The 17,484-nt window shown below is 66.2% G+C and overlaps 2 protein-coding genes across 2 annotated transcripts; one reads left to right on the plus strand and one right to left on the minus strand.

Annotated features, from left to right (window-relative positions):
- Positions 1-1,970: 1,970 nt before the first annotated feature.
- Positions 1,971-5,434, minus strand: LRRC25 (leucine rich repeat containing 25). Its single transcript, XM_058040782.1, has 3 exons — positions 5,418-5,434; positions 2,790-3,827; positions 1,971-2,091 (listed from the first exon to the last, which is right to left on the minus strand). Exons 1-3 carry the CDS (start codon positions 5,432-5,434, stop codon positions 1,971-1,973), a joined length of 1,176 nt encoding a protein of 391 aa, XP_057896765.1.
- On the plus strand, positions 5,397-17,484 carry SSBP4 (single stranded DNA binding protein 4). The gene is made up of 17 exons (XM_058040761.1): positions 5,397-5,488; positions 6,919-6,991; positions 7,102-7,163; positions 8,122-8,206; positions 10,626-10,715; positions 11,032-11,091; positions 11,225-11,294; positions 11,400-11,470; positions 12,668-12,735; positions 12,831-12,876; positions 13,002-13,037; positions 13,139-13,193; positions 13,757-13,827; positions 13,949-14,027; positions 15,074-15,102; positions 16,835-16,936; positions 17,337-17,484. Exons 1-17 carry the CDS (start codon positions 5,433-5,435, stop codon positions 17,364-17,366), a joined length of 1,083 nt encoding a protein of 360 aa, XP_057896744.1. The 5' UTR covers positions 5,397-5,432; the 3' UTR covers positions 17,367-17,484.

The raw sequence follows: 17,484 nt of genomic DNA on the forward strand, positions 1-17,484 counted from the left end.
AAGTGACTCCAACCAGACCTGGCTCTGCTTCAGCCCTGGGGTCTCCAGCTCCAGCACCCCAAAATCCAGGTCCTGTGGCACCAAGTGACTCCAACCAGACCTGGCTCTGCTTCAGCCCTGGGGTCTCCAGCTCTGCCACCCAGCCCAGCCCCAGCATCTCCAGTTGTGACCTCTCTACCAAGATAACTGTTCCTCTGTCTCTTCTCCAATTTGAATCCGTATTTTATTGAGCAGGTGGGTCCTTCCCACCCAGGAGACCCCGATGGGCTGGGGTGGGTCATGCCCAGGTGTCCATATCCCACTCCAAACCCTCTTCTCTGCTCAGAGACTTATTTATGCAACCCAGTTATTTATTTCTAACTTATTGTATTTTATAGCAAAACACCCTTTTTTAGGGGGGGAAAGATGGAGGGGCTCTTGTGATTTTTCTATTTTATATATTTCTATAAAACCCAAAGGATGTAATAACAATGAATAAAGTGATTGTAACAGGGGTTGTGCTGCTCCTCCTGCACACCTGGGGGGCTCTGCCAGGACCCCCAGCTCCCCTGGGATCTGCCTCCACATGGATTTGCTGGCAAATCCCCAGGGGTTTCCAGTGCCAGCAGGTGAGTAATGCCTGGGCACTGCTCCCAGAGACCTTTGGGCTGTTTGTGTCCTTGGGAAGGGCCCTGGGCACTGCTCTGACCCTGGGGGTGACCATTGCCCCATTCCCAGGTGCCTCCAAAGGGATGGGGGGACCCCCCCGGGAGCTTGGTGGCACCCACGGTGTCCCCAAGGCCTCCCCATGGGGTGGCTCTGCTGTCACAGCTCCTTTCTGTCCCCTCTTCCAGCGGGATCTGGGGCTGCCCCGGGCTCAGCAGCTCCTGCTGGGGGCCTTGGGGCAGGGGGAATGTGGGAGCTCTGGGGTGGGATGGGGATTTTGGGGGCCAGGGACTGGGGGATGCAAGCTGAGATGGCCTCTCTGGGGACAGGGACTGGAGACACCTGGCTCTGGGTGCCTTGGGACCCCCACTTTGGGGACAGGAGCCCCCTTGGGACCCCCACTTTGGGGACAGGAGCTCCTGAGGGTCTGCCCCCTTGGGACCCCCACTTTGGGGACAGGAACCCCCTTGGGACCCCCACTTTGGGGACAGGAGCTCCTGAGGGTCTGCCCCCTTGGGACCCCCACTTTGGGGACAGGAGCCCCCTTGGGACCCCCACTTTGGGGACAGGAACTCCCTTGGGACCCCCACTTTGGGGACAGGAACTCCCTTGGGACCCCCACTTTGGGGACAGGAGCCCCCTTGGGACCCCCACTTTGGGGACGCAGACTCTGGGACCCCCACTTTGGGGACGCAGACTCTGGGACCCCCAGGCAAACCCCACGTCCTGCCCAGGGCTTCCCACAGACCACGAGCTATGCGGGTAATTAGAGATAATGAAACCATTTAATGGGGCACCCTGAAGCCTCCCAGGGACTGGGGGGACACCCAGACGAGCCATGGGGTCCCCGCGTCCCCACGGGTCTCACCAGGAGGATTAAAAAAGGAGCTTTTTCTCGTTCCCCAAAGCGGCAGATTTAGCAGGAGAAGATTGAGCAGGTGGCACCGGATGTCCCCAACCGCCAGCCCGGCCCCGGGCGAGCTCTCCCCGGGCTCGGAGGGGAAGGGGAAGCCGAGGCCGCGGTCAGCCCCGCCGCTCCCGCCGGCCCCGCCGCTCCGGTGCCGCTGCCGGCGGATGCGGCCGAGGCGTCCCCGCGGTCGGTGGCCGCGGCCCCGGGAGGAAATGTCAGCTCGGCCCCCACCCCCGCCTGAGAACCGGGGCGAAGGAGCGAGCCGGGGCTGCCGAAAAACCCGAAAAACCCCGCGAAAGGCACTGCCGCAGGATGTGCGTGGGAACGGCGCGTGGGGAATGTCCCCGTCCCCTCTGGGCCGGGGGAAAGGGACGCAGAGGGTCCCCCCGGTGTCCCCCGGTGTCCCCCCGGCCCCTCACGGGTCAGGAGTGAGGTAGATGTCCTCGCTGGGGCCCAGGGTGTTGGCGTAGATGGGCTGGTCCCCGGCATCGGCCGCGCTCTCCAGGAAATAATCCTCGTGCAGCGGGACCTGGGGGCTGGGACGGGGAATGCACGGGGGGAACGGGGGGAAAAGGTGGGAATGATGAACAGGATGGGGTGGGACAGCGTGGGGTGGGGTGGGATGGGGACGGGATGGGATGGAAAAGGATGGATGGGATGGGATGGATGGGATGGAAAAGGATGGATGGGATGAGGTGGGATGGGGTGGGATGGATGTAAAGGGATGGATGGATGGATGGATGGATGGATGGATGGATGGATGGATGGATGGATGGATGGATGGATGATGGACGGATGGAAAGGATGGATGGATGGATGGATGATGGATGGATGGATGATGGATGGATGGATGGATGGATGGATGGATAGATAGATGGGACGAGGTGGGATGGGGTGGGATGGATGGAAAGGGATGGATGGATGGATGGATGGATGGATGGATGGATGGATGGATGGATGATGGATGGATGGATGGATGGATGGATGGATGGATGGATGGATGGATGGATGATGGATGGATGTAAAGGGATGGATGGATGGATGGATGGATGATGGATGGATGGATGGATGGATGGATGGATGGATGGATGGATGGATGGATGGAATGGATGTAAAGGGATGGATGGGAGGCCGGTTCAGCCCAGGATGGAGCAGGATGAGGCCGGACAGGGCAGGACAACCCACCAGGGGTGGAACACTCCCGGAACGCCCGTTCCCGGTGCCGGAGCCTCACCTGTATCGCGGCTCCTGCCACGCCCGTGCCGATCCCTGCCCGGCAGGCGGGGCCGTGCCGGGGCTCACGAACACGTTCTCGTAGTCGGGCCCGTCGCTGGCGTCGGTGCTCCGGGCGTCCCGGCTGATGTAGCGGGGCTGGCGGGCGCTTCCAGCGGGGTCCTGCTTCCCCCGTGCCCCGCCGCCCGCCGCGGCCGCCGCTCTCCTCCGCCGGTGCCACCAAAGCGCGGCCACCGCCGCTGCCACCAGCGCGGCCACCGCGGCCACCGGCCCGGCCACCAGCGCGGCCACCGGCCCCGCGCCCGGCCCGCACTCGCGGCCGTGGAACTCCGTGGCGTTGTAGGGATGCCCGTGCGGGGTGAGGCACTGGCAGAGGATGCCCCCGCGGGCGCAGGGCGCCAGGACGGTGCCCAGCACGTCGCAGCGGCAGGACACGCTGAGCGAGCGCAGCGAGGGCTGGAAGGCGGCGGCGGGCACGGCGGGCAGCGGGTTCCCCTCCAGCCGCAGGCTCCGCAGCGCCGTGGCGTTGCTGAAGAAGCCGCGGGGCAGCTCCCGCAGCCGGTTCCCGGCCAGGTCCAGCTCCTCCAGCCGCGGGCCCAGGCGGGCCGAGGGGCTCAGGGCCTCGATGCCGTTGTGGCCCAGCAGCAGCCGCCGGTGCCCCCGGAACGGGCTCCAGTCCAGCTCGGCGCAGCCGCTGCTCCTGCTGGTCAGGTTCAGCTCTGGGGAAAGGTCCAGCATCAAAGGGAAACAGGGGGACACCAGGAGGATGGGGGTCACGGGGAGCAGCAGCAGCAGCAGCAGCAGCGGGGCCGCGGGGCCCCCCATGGTCCTTGCGCTGCAGCGGGAGCCTGGTGGGAAACGGGAATCAGGACCCCCATTGCCACCGATCGCCCCTCGCAGCGCAAAGCAGCGCAGCCCCGCCTGGCCCCCGGCCCAGCGCCGCTGTGCAGCTCCCGGGGGTCCCAGCGGGGCATTTCCTGCCCCCCTTCCCCCTCCCAGCCGCCGCAGCCCCACTCGCCTGCGCTCCGGCCGCCGCTGCCTGGTGTGGGGAAGAGGAACAGGCGGGTCCGGCTGTCCCGTGTCACCCTGCCAGGGCGTAGCCGGCCCCGGGGAGGGGGGGGCAGCACCCTCACGTCAGCCCCCCCTGACCCCTGCCCGACCCCCGGCCCTTTCCTGGGGGGCTGAGCATCCCCCGCGCTGGCTGAGTGTCCCGGTGACCCCGGTGACCCGAGGGGTGGGGGACACGCGTGTGGGCACTCAGACCCCCCCCGGCCGCACAGGGACCCCCCGAGTGTGAGGGGGCCCCGGGGCACGGTGGGAGCCGGGGGACTCTGTGGCTGTGTCCCCTGGCAGGGTGGGTGTCCCCATCCCGGTGTCCCCTCCCCGTGTCTGCAGCTCAGTGTCCCCAGTGCATCGTGCTCGTGTCCCCTCACCATGTCCGAGCCCCCTCCGGTGTCCGTGTCCCTCCATGTCCACCCCCTGTGTCCATCCCTGTCCCTCCGTGTCCCCTCCGTGTCCCCTCCGTGTCCCCCCCGTGTCACAGCGTGTCCGTGTCCGCCCCCTGGTGTCCGAGTCCCTCCGTGACTCCCTGCTCCCATTCCTGTCCGTCTGTCCCCCCGCCGTGTCCGTGCGTCCCCCTCGTGTCCGTGTCCCCGTATGCCCAACCCCTCCCATGTGTCCACCCCGTCGTGTCCACGTCCACCGTGTCCCCTGTCACATCCGTGTCCCTCTGTGTCGCGTGTCTGTGGCCACCCCCTCGTGTCCCTCCACGACCATCCTGCCTTCATCCCCTCGTGTCGCTGCCCCTTTAAGTCCACCCCATCGCCTCCGCGTCCACCGTGTCACATCCGTGTCCCTCTGTGTCCCCCGTGTCCCCCGGTGTCCCCCCTCCCATGTCCACCCCTTCGTGCCCGTGCCCACCCTTTCCTGTCCGCGTCCCTCCGTGCCCACGCCCTCGTGTCCGTGTCCGCCCCGCCACATGTCCTCCCCCTGTACCCGCCGTGTCCGCGCCCACCCCCTCGTGTCCCTGCGCGACCACCGTGCCCGTGTCCCCTCGTGTCACTGCCCCTTTAACTCACCCCCTGGTGTCCCTGACCCCTCGTGTGCCCCCTCCCTGGATGCCCACGCCCCTCGTGTCCCTGACCCCCCGTGTGTCCCTGCCCCTCCATGCCCACCCCCTCTCGCGCGTCCCCCGTGTCCGTGCCCACTCCTCATCCCCGCGTCCCCGCGCCCACCCAGCCCCATCCTCGCCCCCCTGAGCCCCCTGTGCCCACCCCGCGGTGCCCGTGACCCTCCTCGCCCACTCCCCTCGCCCCCCGTGTCCGTGTGTCCGTGTGTCCGTGTGTCCGTGTGTCCGTGTGTCCCCCTCCCCGCTCCCTCCCTCCCTCCCTCCTCGGCGCGGTCCCCACCGCCTCCCCCCGCCGCCATCGCCCCTTTAAGCGCGGCGCGCGGCGCGGGGGGGGTGGTGGCGGCGCTGCCGGAACAGCCGCGCGGGGGGGGCGCGGCGGTTTCAAGCTCCCCCTCGGGCGCGCGGCCGCAGCCGGCGGGGCCGGGCCGGGCCGGGCCGGGATGGCGGCGGGGGCGGCGGGGGCGGCGGGGGCCGCGCGGGGCCGGGCCCGGGGCCGCTGACAGCCGCCGCCGCGCCATGTACGCCAAGGGCAAGGGCTCCGGCGTGCCCTCGGACGGCCAGGCCCGCGAGAAGTGAGTGCGGCGCCGGGCGGCGGCGGGGGACGGCCGGGGCGCGGAAGTTTTTGCCGGGGCGGGCGCCGGGGGAGCGGGGACGGAGCGGGAAGGGACGGGGGGGGGAGAGAGAGATCGGGAAAAGCGGGGGGAGATCGGGGGGCGGGCGGACCCCCCGGCCCCGCCCCGCCGGGGAGCACCGGCAGCCGCGGGGCAGCGGGAGCTGGCGGGGGTCAGCCGGGCACCGGGAGCCGGCATGAGCCCCCGCTCTGCGGCATCCCCCGGGGCACCGGGAGCCGGGATGAGCCCCCGGTCCGTAGCATCCCCCGGGGCACCGGGAGCCGGGGTGATCCCCCCGGTCCGTGCTGTCCCCCGGGGCACCGGGAGCTGCGGGGGCACCGGGAGCACGGATGATTCCCCCCGATCTGTGCCATTCCCCGGGGTACCGGCAACCGGGATGATCCCCCCGGTCCGTGGCTTCCCGGGGCACCGGGAGCCGGGATGATCCCCCTCGATCCGTGCCATCCCCCGGGGCACCGGGAGCTGCGATGTGCCGGGGTCCGTGGCATCCCCCGGGGCACCGGGAGTCGCGATCACGCCGGGGCTAACGGGAGCCGGGATGTGCCCTCCGGGTATTGCCACATCTCGGGGCACCGGGAGCTGCGGGAGCACCGAGCTGATCTCCCCGGTCTGCGGCATCCCCGGGGGCACCGGCGGCCGGGATGCCCCTTCCCCGACCGTGCCACCCCCCGGGGCACCGGGACCCGGGCTGATCCCCGCGCTCCGTGCCATCCGCCAGCGTACGGGAGCGCTCCGAGGCTGCCGTGAGCGGGGCTGTGCCCCCCGGTCTGTGCCATCCTCCGGGGCACCGGGAGCCGGGGCGATCCCCCCGGTCTGTGCCATCCCCCGGGGCACCGTGCCCCGCGATGGCACCGGCGCTACCGGGAGCCGGGATGTGCCCGGTCCGCAGCATCCCTGAGGGCACCGGGAGCCCTCCCCGGCCGTGCCGGCGGCACCGGAACGGCCCCGGGGCTGCCGATGCCCCGCGGCCGCTGCCGCCCCCGGTCCCCGCTCCGTGCCCGCCGCTCCCCGGGGCGCTGCTGGCACCGGGGGCTGCTCCCACCGGGGCTGGGACCCCGCGAGTCCCGGTCCTGCTCCCGGGGCTCCGCGGGGACACCGGGCCCCGAGCCGCATCCTGTGGGCTGTGTCACCTGTCCTGGAGCCACCCCGGCGCTGTCACCGGCGGGAGTCGCTCGGTGCCACCGGCGGGAGTCGCTCGGTGCCGCCGCTGGGGTCCCTCGGGGCGGTGACATCGAAGCTCCTTCATTAACCCGCGCTAATTGCGGGTGGGGGGCTCCCTCCTGGCTGTCCCTCGGGCTCCGTTGGGTGCCGGTGTCACCGAGGGGGAGGCAGGGCCTGACCCTGTCCCTGTCCCCCTCCTGTCCCCCCAGGCTGGCGCTCTACGTCTACGAGTACCTGCTGCACGTGGGGGCCCAGAAATCCGCCCAGACCTTCTTGTCGGAGGTAAGGGGGGGGGGCAGCGCCCCCAGACCCCCCCATCCCACCCCGGGGGGGTCTTGGGGCCCCTCAGTCCCTGCCTGGGGGTGCTGACCCCCCCCGTGTCCCCCTCGCAGATCCGATGGGAGAAGAACATCACGCTGGGGGAGCCCCCCGGCTTCCTGCACTCCTGGTGGTGGTGAGTGGGGGGCTGGGGGGGTTGGGGAGGGGGCATCCCCCCCATTCCCATGGCAGAGGAGCAGGGAGGGGGTCTGGGATCTCCCCCCCCCACATCCCCTCGTACCCCATAAACACAACCCTGCCCCTCTGCTTTCCCCATCAGCGACTTGGGGGCCCCCCCTTTCCCTCCCACCGCGGCCCCCCCTGCCCGGCTCCTCCAGATGGATCCAATTTGGCACCGGGAGTGGGGCTGGGGGGGCTCCCGGCCCCGGGGCTGGACCCCCGCGCTGGGGGGGCCTCGCAGAGCCCCCCGAGGAGGGCGTGGGGATGTGGGGGGGCGTTAATTGTGGGGTGGGGGGCTCGGGGGTGGCAGTGAGCGATCGGTTGGTGATTTGGGGAGGGGACGCACGCAGCGAGGGGGGGTTCATTGGCACCCGGCCAGCACCCCCAAACCCGGGGGGCTCCCAGGGACACGCGGGGCCCCCCGTGCTGCCCCAGCGCGGGGCGGGGGGCGCGGGCAGGGACCCCCTCCCCACGGCGGGATGCTGCCGTGCCTGATGTAAAGTCGCAGGAATTTGGGCTCCGGCCGTGGCGACCGTTTCCAGGGAAAACAGGCGGGGAAAGCAGCGCCGGGAGCCGGGAGGCCCCGGCCGAGGGACGGAGGGAGGGGGGCCGGGCTGTGGGGACGGCGGGAGGGGTCGGGGTGTGAACGGGGGGGGGTCCTCACCCTGTGCCCCCCATCCCATCCCACCCCACCCCATCCCACCCCATCCCATCCCATCCCATCCCATCCCACCCCACCCCATCCCGTCCCGTCCCGTCCCGTCCCGTCCCATCCCATCCCATCCCATCCCATCCCATCCCATCCCATCCCATCCCATCCCATCCCATCCCATCCCATCCCACCCCATCCCATCCCATCCCATCCCATCCCATCCCATCCCATCCCATCCCATCGCGCCCCGTTCTGTCCCCAGCGTGTTCTGGGATCTGTACTGCGCCGCCCCGGACCGCCGCGAGACCTGCGAGCATTCCAGCGAGGCCAAAGCCTTCCATGACTACGTGAGTGCCTCACGAGGGGGGGTCCGTGCGCTGCCGACCCCCCCCCCACACCGCCGGGACCCCCCCGTGCCGGCCCCGATCTCTGCCTGACCTATTTCCCTTTGCCCATTGCACAGGGTGCCACGGAGGGGGGGTTAATCCCTGGGGGCCGGGCTCTGTGCCCCCCCCGGGGACCCCGGCGTGCCCTGGCGTGCCCATCCCCCTCTGTCACCCCCCCCCAGGGCACAGGGATCCCCCCCATTCCCCCCACACCATGGGCACGGTGCCAGCCGGGGTGTCCCCCGTGCCCACCCGGGGCCCTGGGGGTGTCCCCTGTGCCCACCCGGGGCCCTGGGGGTGTCCCCTGTGCCCACCCGGGGTCCTGGGGGTGTCCCCTGTGCCCAGCCGGGGTCCTGGGGGTCGCTGCTGTGGGGCTGGGGCTCAGTGGGACCCCCCCACGCTGGGATGCTGTGGGGGTTCAGGGTGGTGCAGGATGCAGAGCCCGTGGGATGCAGGATGGTACAGGATGCGTGCCCCGCGGGATGCAGTGGGATGCAGTGGGATGCAGGAGGATGCTGTGCGATGCTGTGGGATGCAGGAGGATGCTGTGGGATGCAGGAGGATCCTGTGGGATGCAGTGGGATGCAGGAGGATGCTGTGGGATGCTGTGGGATGCAGGATGGTGCAGAGTTCCACAGCCCCACAGGGTGCAGGATTCTGTGGGACTCTGTGGAGCTCACGGTGCTCTGGGCCATCCTGAGGGTGCCACGGGATGCAGGAGGCCGTGGGATGATGCAGGAGGCCGTGGGATGATGCAGGATGCTCTGGGATGCTCTGGGATGATGTAGGATGCTCTGGGATGATGCAGGATGCTGTGGGATGATGCAGGAGGCTATGGGATGCTCTGGGATGCTCTGTGATGTAGGATGCTCTGGGATGATGTAGGATGTTATGGGATGTTGTAGGATGCTGTGGGATGATGCAGGATGCTCTGGGATGCTCTGGGGTGATGTAGGATGTTATGGGATGATGCAGGATGTTATGGGATGCTGTAGGATTCTGCTCCAGGGTGCTGTGGGATCCACAGCCCCACAGGATGTGGGGTGCTGTGCCGTGTAGGATGCCCCCAGGGGATGCAGGATGCGGAGCGGGGTCCCTGTCCCTGGGGGGACACCCACGGTGCCATGGGGGCACTCTGTGGGCTGCAGGACCCTCGGTGCCCCCTGGGCTCGGGACCCCGCAGGGCCCATGGGCATCCCCTGGCCCCCAGGGATCCCCTGACCCCCGTTGGGTCCTGTGGGGTCCCGGAGGGTCCCGTTGGTTCCCGTGGGTTCCCGTGGGTCCCGTGGGCCCTGTGGGGCCGCGCTGGCGCCGCGGGGGCTGCAGCAGGAGCCCTCCCCGTCCCCTGGCGGCCGCCCCCGGCCCCGTGGCTGCGCAGAGCCGGCTGGTTCCCCATTTCCGTGCCGGAATTAATGAGGCTGCTGCCGGTGCGGTGCCGGTGACGCCGGGGACGCGGCGCGGGTCAGGCCGCGTTGCCATGGCGCTGCCGCCTGCCGGGGCCGGGGGAGCCCCGGGGCCCCCCACACCCGCTGGGTGCCCCGCGCAGCCCCAGCCCCGCCCCGGGGCCCGGCTGGGCTGAGCCGGGGGTCCCGGCGTGGGGCTGGGGTCCCCCCGTGTTCCCCCCAGCCCCCCCGGGCACGTCGGGACCCCCGGAGCGTCCCCCACAGAACTGGGGGGGCCCGGCCTGGGCTCAGCTGTCGGGGTGGGTGTGGCAGCGGCTGCGCCCCAGCGGGGTCTGGGGTCCCCCCGGGGGGGAGCAGCCCCCAGACCCCCCCCACGTGTGCCCCCCACCCCAATTGCTCCCTGCTGCCCCTGAGCCCGCAGGAGGAGCCGCAGCTCCCCCGCCTGTTGCCATGGCAGCCGTGCTGAGCATCCCCGGCCTGGGGGGGCCCCGCTGGGTCCCTGCCGTGGGGGGACAGCGCCGTCACCCCGGGGGCTGCGGTGCCCCCAGCCGGGCCCTGCGGTGTGTCCGGGGTGTGCCCAGGAGGGGACACAGCCCTGGGACCCCCCCCGTGGGGCACAGACCCCATCTGGGTGTCCCTGAGCTCTCAGTGCCACCAACCCCGGGTGCCACCCGTGTCACCATGGCCATCGCTGTCCCCATGCCGTGGGTACCGCCACCCCTGCAAGCACCCCGGGCCCCCCATCCCCGCCGGCCTTGGGGGGCTTGGGGCCCCCCCTTCCCCTCCGTGCTCCAAATTGGAACCATTTGTGGCGCCGGGGCCGGGCCGGAGGAGCGGAAAGCGCCGCATTCCTTCCCTTTACAGCTCCCCCCGGGCCGGGCAGAGCGGGGCCCCGGGCTCGGTGCGACGCGGGGGGCGATGGGGACCCCCCGGCCCCGCTCTGAGCCGTCCGTCCGTCTGTCTGTCTGTGCCCGCAGAGCGCGGCGGCGGCGCCCAGCCCGGTGATGGGGAACCTGCCCCCCGGGGACGGCATGGCCGGGGGTCCCGTGCCCCCCGCCTTCTTCCAGGTATCCGTGTGTCCTGTGTGTGTCCGTGTGTCTTTGTGACCGTGTGACTGTGTGTCCGCGTGTCCATGTGTGTCCTGTGTCCGTGTGTCTGTGTGTCATGTGTGTCCGTGTCATGTGTGTCCGTGTCCGTGTGTCTGTGTGTCCTCAGTGGGTTTTGGGGGTGGGGGGATCACACCTCCACCATGGCACAGCCTCCCCCTGTGTCCCCACAGCTCCTCCCAGGGGTCACCACCCCCCCCAGGACCCCCCCATGGTGACACCGACCCCCCCAAACCCCAGCTGACCCCCCAGAACCCCCTTTCTCTCTCTCTTGCAGCCTTTCATGTCCCCCCGGTACCCCGGCGGCCCCCGGCCCCCGCTCCGGATGCCCAACCAGGTGAGGGGGTCACTGCCGGAGCCCCCTCCCCAAATAAATAACGGGGGGCACCCAAACAAAGGGGGGCACCCAGATAAAGGGGTGCAGCCCCTCCCCAGCCCCCTGACCCGCTGTGCCCCCTCTCTCCCTGCAGCCCCCCGTGGGCGTTCCCGGCTCGCAGCCGCTGCTGCCCAACGCCATGGACCCGGCCGCGCGGGCTCAGGGTGAGTCTGGGGTCCCCCGGGGTCCCTGAGCCCCCCCCAGAGCCCAGAGCGGGGGTTCGGGGGGGCTCTGGGGGTCTCACGGCTCCCCCTCCCCGCTCTGTGCAGGGCATCCCGGCATGGGGGGCCCGATGCAGCGCATGAACCCCCCCCGAGGCATGGCCGCCATGGGGCCGCAGGTACGGGGACAGTGGGGTGGGGGGACTGGGGTGGGGGGACTGGGGTATGGGGGTAATGGGGTAGTGGGATTGGGGGTACTGGGGTATGGGATAGGGGGCAATGGGGTACAGGGATAGGGGGGTACTGGGGTATGGGGGTAATGGGGTACTGGGATAGGGGGGGACTGGGGTATGGGATAGGGGGCAATGGGGTACTGGGATGGGGGGGGACTGGGGTATGGGATAGGGGGCAATGGGGTACTGGGATTGGGGGTAATGGGGTACTGGGATAGGGGGGTAATGGGGTACTGGGATGGGGGGGCAATGGGGTACTGGGATTGGGGGTACTGGGGTATGGAATAGGGGGCAGTGGGGTACAGGGATAGGGGGGTACTGGGGTACTGGGATAAGGGGGGACTGGGGTACAGGGATAGGGGGGTAATGGGGTACAGGGATGCTGGGATAGGGGGGGACTGGGGTAGGGGGATACTGGGGTGCTGGGATACTGGGATAGGGGGATACTGGGATAATGGGGTACTGGGATAGTGGGGTAATGGGGTACTGGGATGGTGGGGTAATGGGAAAATGGATTAATGGGATACTGGGATAATGGGGTACTGGGATAATGGAATAATGGGGTACTGGGATGATAGAATGATGGGATAATGGGATATACTGGGGTACTGGGATGATGGAATAATGGGGTACTGGGATGATGGGTTACGAGGATAATGGGATACTGGGGTACAGGGATACTGGGCTGATGGGATAGTGGCATAATGGGGCACTGGGATAATGGGATACTGGGGTACAGGGATACTGGGCTGATGGGATAGTGGGGTACTGGGATAATGGGATAGTGGGGCACTGGGATAGGGCAGGGTCAGGGATGCAGGGGTGGGAGCGGTTACGGGGGCAGGGTGACAAGGATATGGGGATGGGAATGGGAACAGTGGGACAGGAATGGGGACACAGGGATGGGGACACAGGGATGGGGTACAGGGATAAAGGGACGGGAATGGGAATTCAGGGATGGGGATGGGAATGGGGACAGGGAAACGAGAATAAGGACATGGGTGGGGACGGGGATGGGGGTAACAGGGGCAGGGAATGGGGATGCAGGGATGGGGGTGGCTTTTGGGGACAGGGACGGAGGTCACAGCGGGGCTGGGGACAGTGCAGGGGTGTCCCAGCCCCGCTGACCCCCCGGTCCCACAGAGCTACGGCAGCGGGATGCGCCCCCCCCCCAGCTCTCTGGCCGGCCCTGGGATGCCCGCCATGAACATGTAAGACCCCCGTGCCCCCCCCCACAGCCCCCCCAGCGTGGGGGGAGCCCCGGGCCCGGCAGGACCCCCCCTCACTGTCCCCATTGCCTCCCCAGGGGTCCCGGTGGCCGCGGGCCCTGGCCCAACCCCAACGCCAACTCCGTAAGTTTGGGGTTTTGGGGATTTTGGGGATTTTGGGGAGGGGGAGATACCTTGGGGGGTGGGGGGTTCCTATGGGGGTGCTGCCCCCGTGTCCCCGCCGTGCTGACTCCCCTTTGTCCCCCCAGATTGCCTACTCCTCCTCATCCCCTGGCAATTACGTGGTGAGTATTGGGGTGCAGTGCTGGGGACGGGGGGGCTGCAGTGACCCTGTGACCCCCCCCAAACCCACCCCCCATTTTTCCTTTTTCCTTTTCCCTTCCAGGGCCCTCCTGGGGGCGGTGGCCCCCCTGGTACCCCCATCCTGCCCAGCCCCGGAGGTGAGTGAGGGGATTTGGGGGGTGTGAGTGGGATTTTGGGGGGTGTGATTGGGATTTTCGGGTATAAGTGGGATTTTTGGGGGTGTGGGTAGGATTGGGGGAGAATGAGTGGGATTTGGGGGAGTGAGTGGGGTTTGGGGGGGGTATGATTGGGATTTGGGGGGGTCATGAATGGGATTTGGGGGTATAAGGGGGATTTTTATGTATGTGAGTGGGATTTGGGGGGTGTGAGTGGGATTTGGGGGCGTGATTGTGATTTGGGGGAGTGTGATTGGGATGTGGGGGCATAAGTGGGGTTTGGGAGAGTCTGGGTGGGATTTGGGAGAGTCTGGGTGGGATTTGGGTCTATAAATGGGATTTTTGGGCGTGTGATTGGGATTTGGGGGGTGTGATTGTGATTTGCGGGGCGTGATAGGGATTTGGGTCTATAAGTGGGATTTTTAGGGCTGTGATGGTGATTTGGGGCTATAACTGGGATCTGGGGAATGTGACTGTGACTGGGGGCTATAAGTGGGATCTGGGGGTGCCACACTCACTCCCCCCTCGTGTGCTGTGCCCCCCAGACTCCACCAACTCCAGTGAGAACATGTACACCATGATGAACCCCATGGGACCCGCGGGGAGCCGGCCCAACGTGAGCCACGGAGGGGACACGGGGCTTGGGGGGGACACAGGGTTGGGGACGGGGACGGGGGTCCCTCGGGGGTCCCTCGGGGTCCCCCAGGCTCCCTCAGCCCCCCCATTTTCCCTTGCAGTTCCCCATGGGGCCCGGAGCCGAGGGGCCCCTGGGCGGGATGAGCGCCATGGAGCCGCACCACATGAACGGGTCCTTAGGTGGGTGACAGCCCTGGGGACAGCGGGGACAGCCCAGAGTCCCAAACCCGGGGGGACCGGGGCTCCTTCTGAGGCCGGGTGGGCTCCTGAGGCAGGAGGGGCTCGGGGGTGGGAGGGGGAATGGATTGAGGGGACACACGCATGGATCTGGGGACATGGACGCCGATTTGGGGACACAAACGGGGATTTGGGGATGCACATGAGGATTTGGGGACATGGACATGGATTTGGGGACACAGACGGGGATTTGGGGACATGGACACGGATTTGGGGACACAAACGGGGATTTGGGGACATGGACGCCGATTTGGGGACACAAATGGGGATTTGGGGACACAAACGGGGATTTGGGGACATGGACATGGATTTGGGGACACAAACGGGGATTTGGGGACATGGACGCCGATTTGGGGACACAAATGGGGATTTGGGGACACACATGAGGATTTGGGGACACAAACGGGGATTTGGGGACACAAACGGGGATTTAGGGACATGGACATGGATTTGGGGACACAAACGGGGATTTGGGGACACACATGAGGATTTGGGGACATGGACACGGATTTGGGGACACAAACGGGGATTTGGGGACACACATGAGGATTTGGGAACATGGACATGGATTTGGGGACACAAACGGGGATTTGGGGACACACACAAATTGGGAGTCACACACAGGGGTTTGTGGACACAGATTTGGGGACACAAACAGGGATTTGAGGACACATACACAGATTTGGGGACGTGTACACAGATTTGGGGACGGGCACAGATTTGGGGACACACACAGGGATTTGGGGACATGGACACGGATTTGGGGACACACACAGGGATTTGGGGACACACACACACATTGAGAGGACACACACAGGGATTTGGGGACATGGACACAGATTTGGGGACACACACACAAATTTGGGGACACACGTGGTTTGAGAAGGACACGTGGATTATGGAGGATTGGGGACACAGTTTGGGGGACACGCGTGGGTTAGGGACACACAAATTTGGGGGTCACTAATGCCCCTCTGTCACCCTGGCAGGCTCCGGGGACATGGACGGGCTGCCAAAGGTGAGCTGGGGACCCTGGGACCCCCACGTTGCTGGCACCCCCCTTTATTGGGGTCCCCCCTGTTCTGGGAGCTCTGTTTGTTGGGAATCTCCAGGGTGCTGGGACCCCTTTACTGGGAACCCCAGTAAATGCACTGGGAGCCCCCCACATCCATTGGGATCCCGTTTTTTGGGGGCTCCCCCATATTCTGGGACCACCCCATTTACTGGGACCCCATTTATTGCCCCCACCATGTACTGGGACCCCGTTTACAGGGGGTAAATGTGCTGGGGAGCCTGTGGCCCCTCACTTATTGGGACCCCGCTTATTTGGGTCCCCCACCATTTACTGGGATCCCATTTATTTGGGCTCCCTCATGTGCTGGGACCACCCCATTTATGGGGACCCCATTTATTTGGGTTCCCACATATACTGGGACCACCCCATTTTTTGGGACTCCATTTATTGCCCCCCACAATTTACTGGGACCCCATTTATTGCCCCTCACCATATACTGGGATCACCCCATTTTTGGGGCCGCATTTATTGGGACCCCATTTTTTGGGACCTCATTTATTGCCCCCCACAATTTACTGGGACCCCATTTATTTGAGTTCCCCCATGTTCTGGGACCACCCCATTTATGGGGACCCCATTTATTTGGGTTCCCCTGTGTCCACCCCATTTTTGGGACCTCATTTATTACCCCCCACCGTTTACTTGGATGGCATTTATTTGGGTTCCTCCATTTATTTGGACCCCATTTATTTGTGTTCTCCCATTATTTACTGTGACCCCCTTTATTTGGGTTCCCCCATGTCCTGGGATCCCATTTATTTGGGACCCCATTTATTTGGGTTCCCCCGTTTACTGTGACCCCATTTATTTGGGTTCCCCCATTTATTTTGGTTCCCCCATTTACTGTGACCCCATTTATTTGGGTTCCCCATGTCCTGTGACCACCCCATTTATTTGGGACCCCATTTATTTGGGCTCCCACATTATTTACTGTGACCCCATTTATTTGGGCTCCCCCATTATTTACTGTGACCCCATTTATTTGGGTTCCCCATGTCCTGTGATCACCCCATTTATTTGGGACCCCATTTATTTGGGCTCCCCCATTATTTAGTGTGACCCCATTTGTTTGGGTTTCCCCATGTCCTGTGACCACCCCATTTATTTGGGTTCCTCCATTTACCGAAACCCCATTCATTTGGGCTCCCCCATGTCCTGTGACCCCATTTATTTGCCCCCCACAATTTACTGGGACCCCATTTATTTGGGCTCCCCCTTTATTTACTGTGACCCCATTTATTTGGGACCCCATTTATTTGGGCTCCCCCATTATTTACTGTGACCCCATTTATTTGGGTTCCTCCATTTACCAAAACCCCATTTATTTGGGCTCCCCCATGTCCTGTGACCCCCATTTATTTGGGTTACTCCATTTACCAAAACCCCATTTATTTGGGCTCCCCCATGTCCTGTGACCCCATTTATTTGCCCCCCACCATTTACTGTGACCCCATTTATTTGGGCTCCCCCATTATTTACTGTGACCCCATTTATTTGGGACCCCATTTATTTGGGCTCCCCCATTATTTACTGTGACCCCATTTTTTGGGCTCCCCCATGTCCTGTGACCCCATTTATTTCCCCCCCACACCGTGACTCCCCCACCCCATTAATCCCCTCCCCCACACACCCCATGCCCCCCCCCCGCGCTAACTCTTGTCCCCCCTCCCTCCAGAGCTCCCCCAGTAACTTGGGGGCCCTGAGCAACCCCCCCGGGACCCCTCGCGACGACGCCGAGCTGAGCGGCAATTTCCTAAACCCCTTCCAAAGCGACAGCGTAAGGGACCCGGCGGGGACCCCCGCGCACCCCCGGGGGGGCAGGCGGCGAGGGCGGGGGGCGCGGGGGGGGCGCGGCGGCGGCCGGGGGCGGGGGGGGTCGGCGAGCAGAGCGCAGCACTGGCGACCCCCGCCCCGAATCGCGTCACCCCCGGCACCGGCGGCACCGGCGGCACCGGCGGCATCGGCGGGAGGGGCGCCGTGGCCGAGCGAGGCGTGAGGATGAGGATGAGGATGAGGATGAGGATGAGGATGAGGATGAGGATGAGGATGAGGAGGGCGGCGCCGGGGGGGGGCAGCGCTGGGTGTGTGTGCGCGCCCCCCCCCCCATCCCCGCCGCCGGGACCCCCGCCCCGGCCCCCGCCGCCGGTAACGCTGTGGTGTCTCCGCTCTCTCTATAGTACTCGCCCAGCATGACAATGAGCGTGTGAGCCCCGCGCCGAGGCCGCCGACAGCCAGACCGCCCTCACCCGCCACCGAAAAACACAAAAAAAAACAAATTGATTAATTAATTCATTGATTTTAACGATCAAACGATCAGATTGCCCC

This window comes from Melospiza georgiana, chromosome 26 (genome assembly GCF_028018845.1).
Source record: "Melospiza georgiana isolate bMelGeo1 chromosome 26, bMelGeo1.pri, whole genome shotgun sequence".
In the NCBI taxonomy this organism is placed as follows: domain Eukaryota; kingdom Metazoa; phylum Chordata; class Aves; order Passeriformes; family Passerellidae; genus Melospiza; species Melospiza georgiana.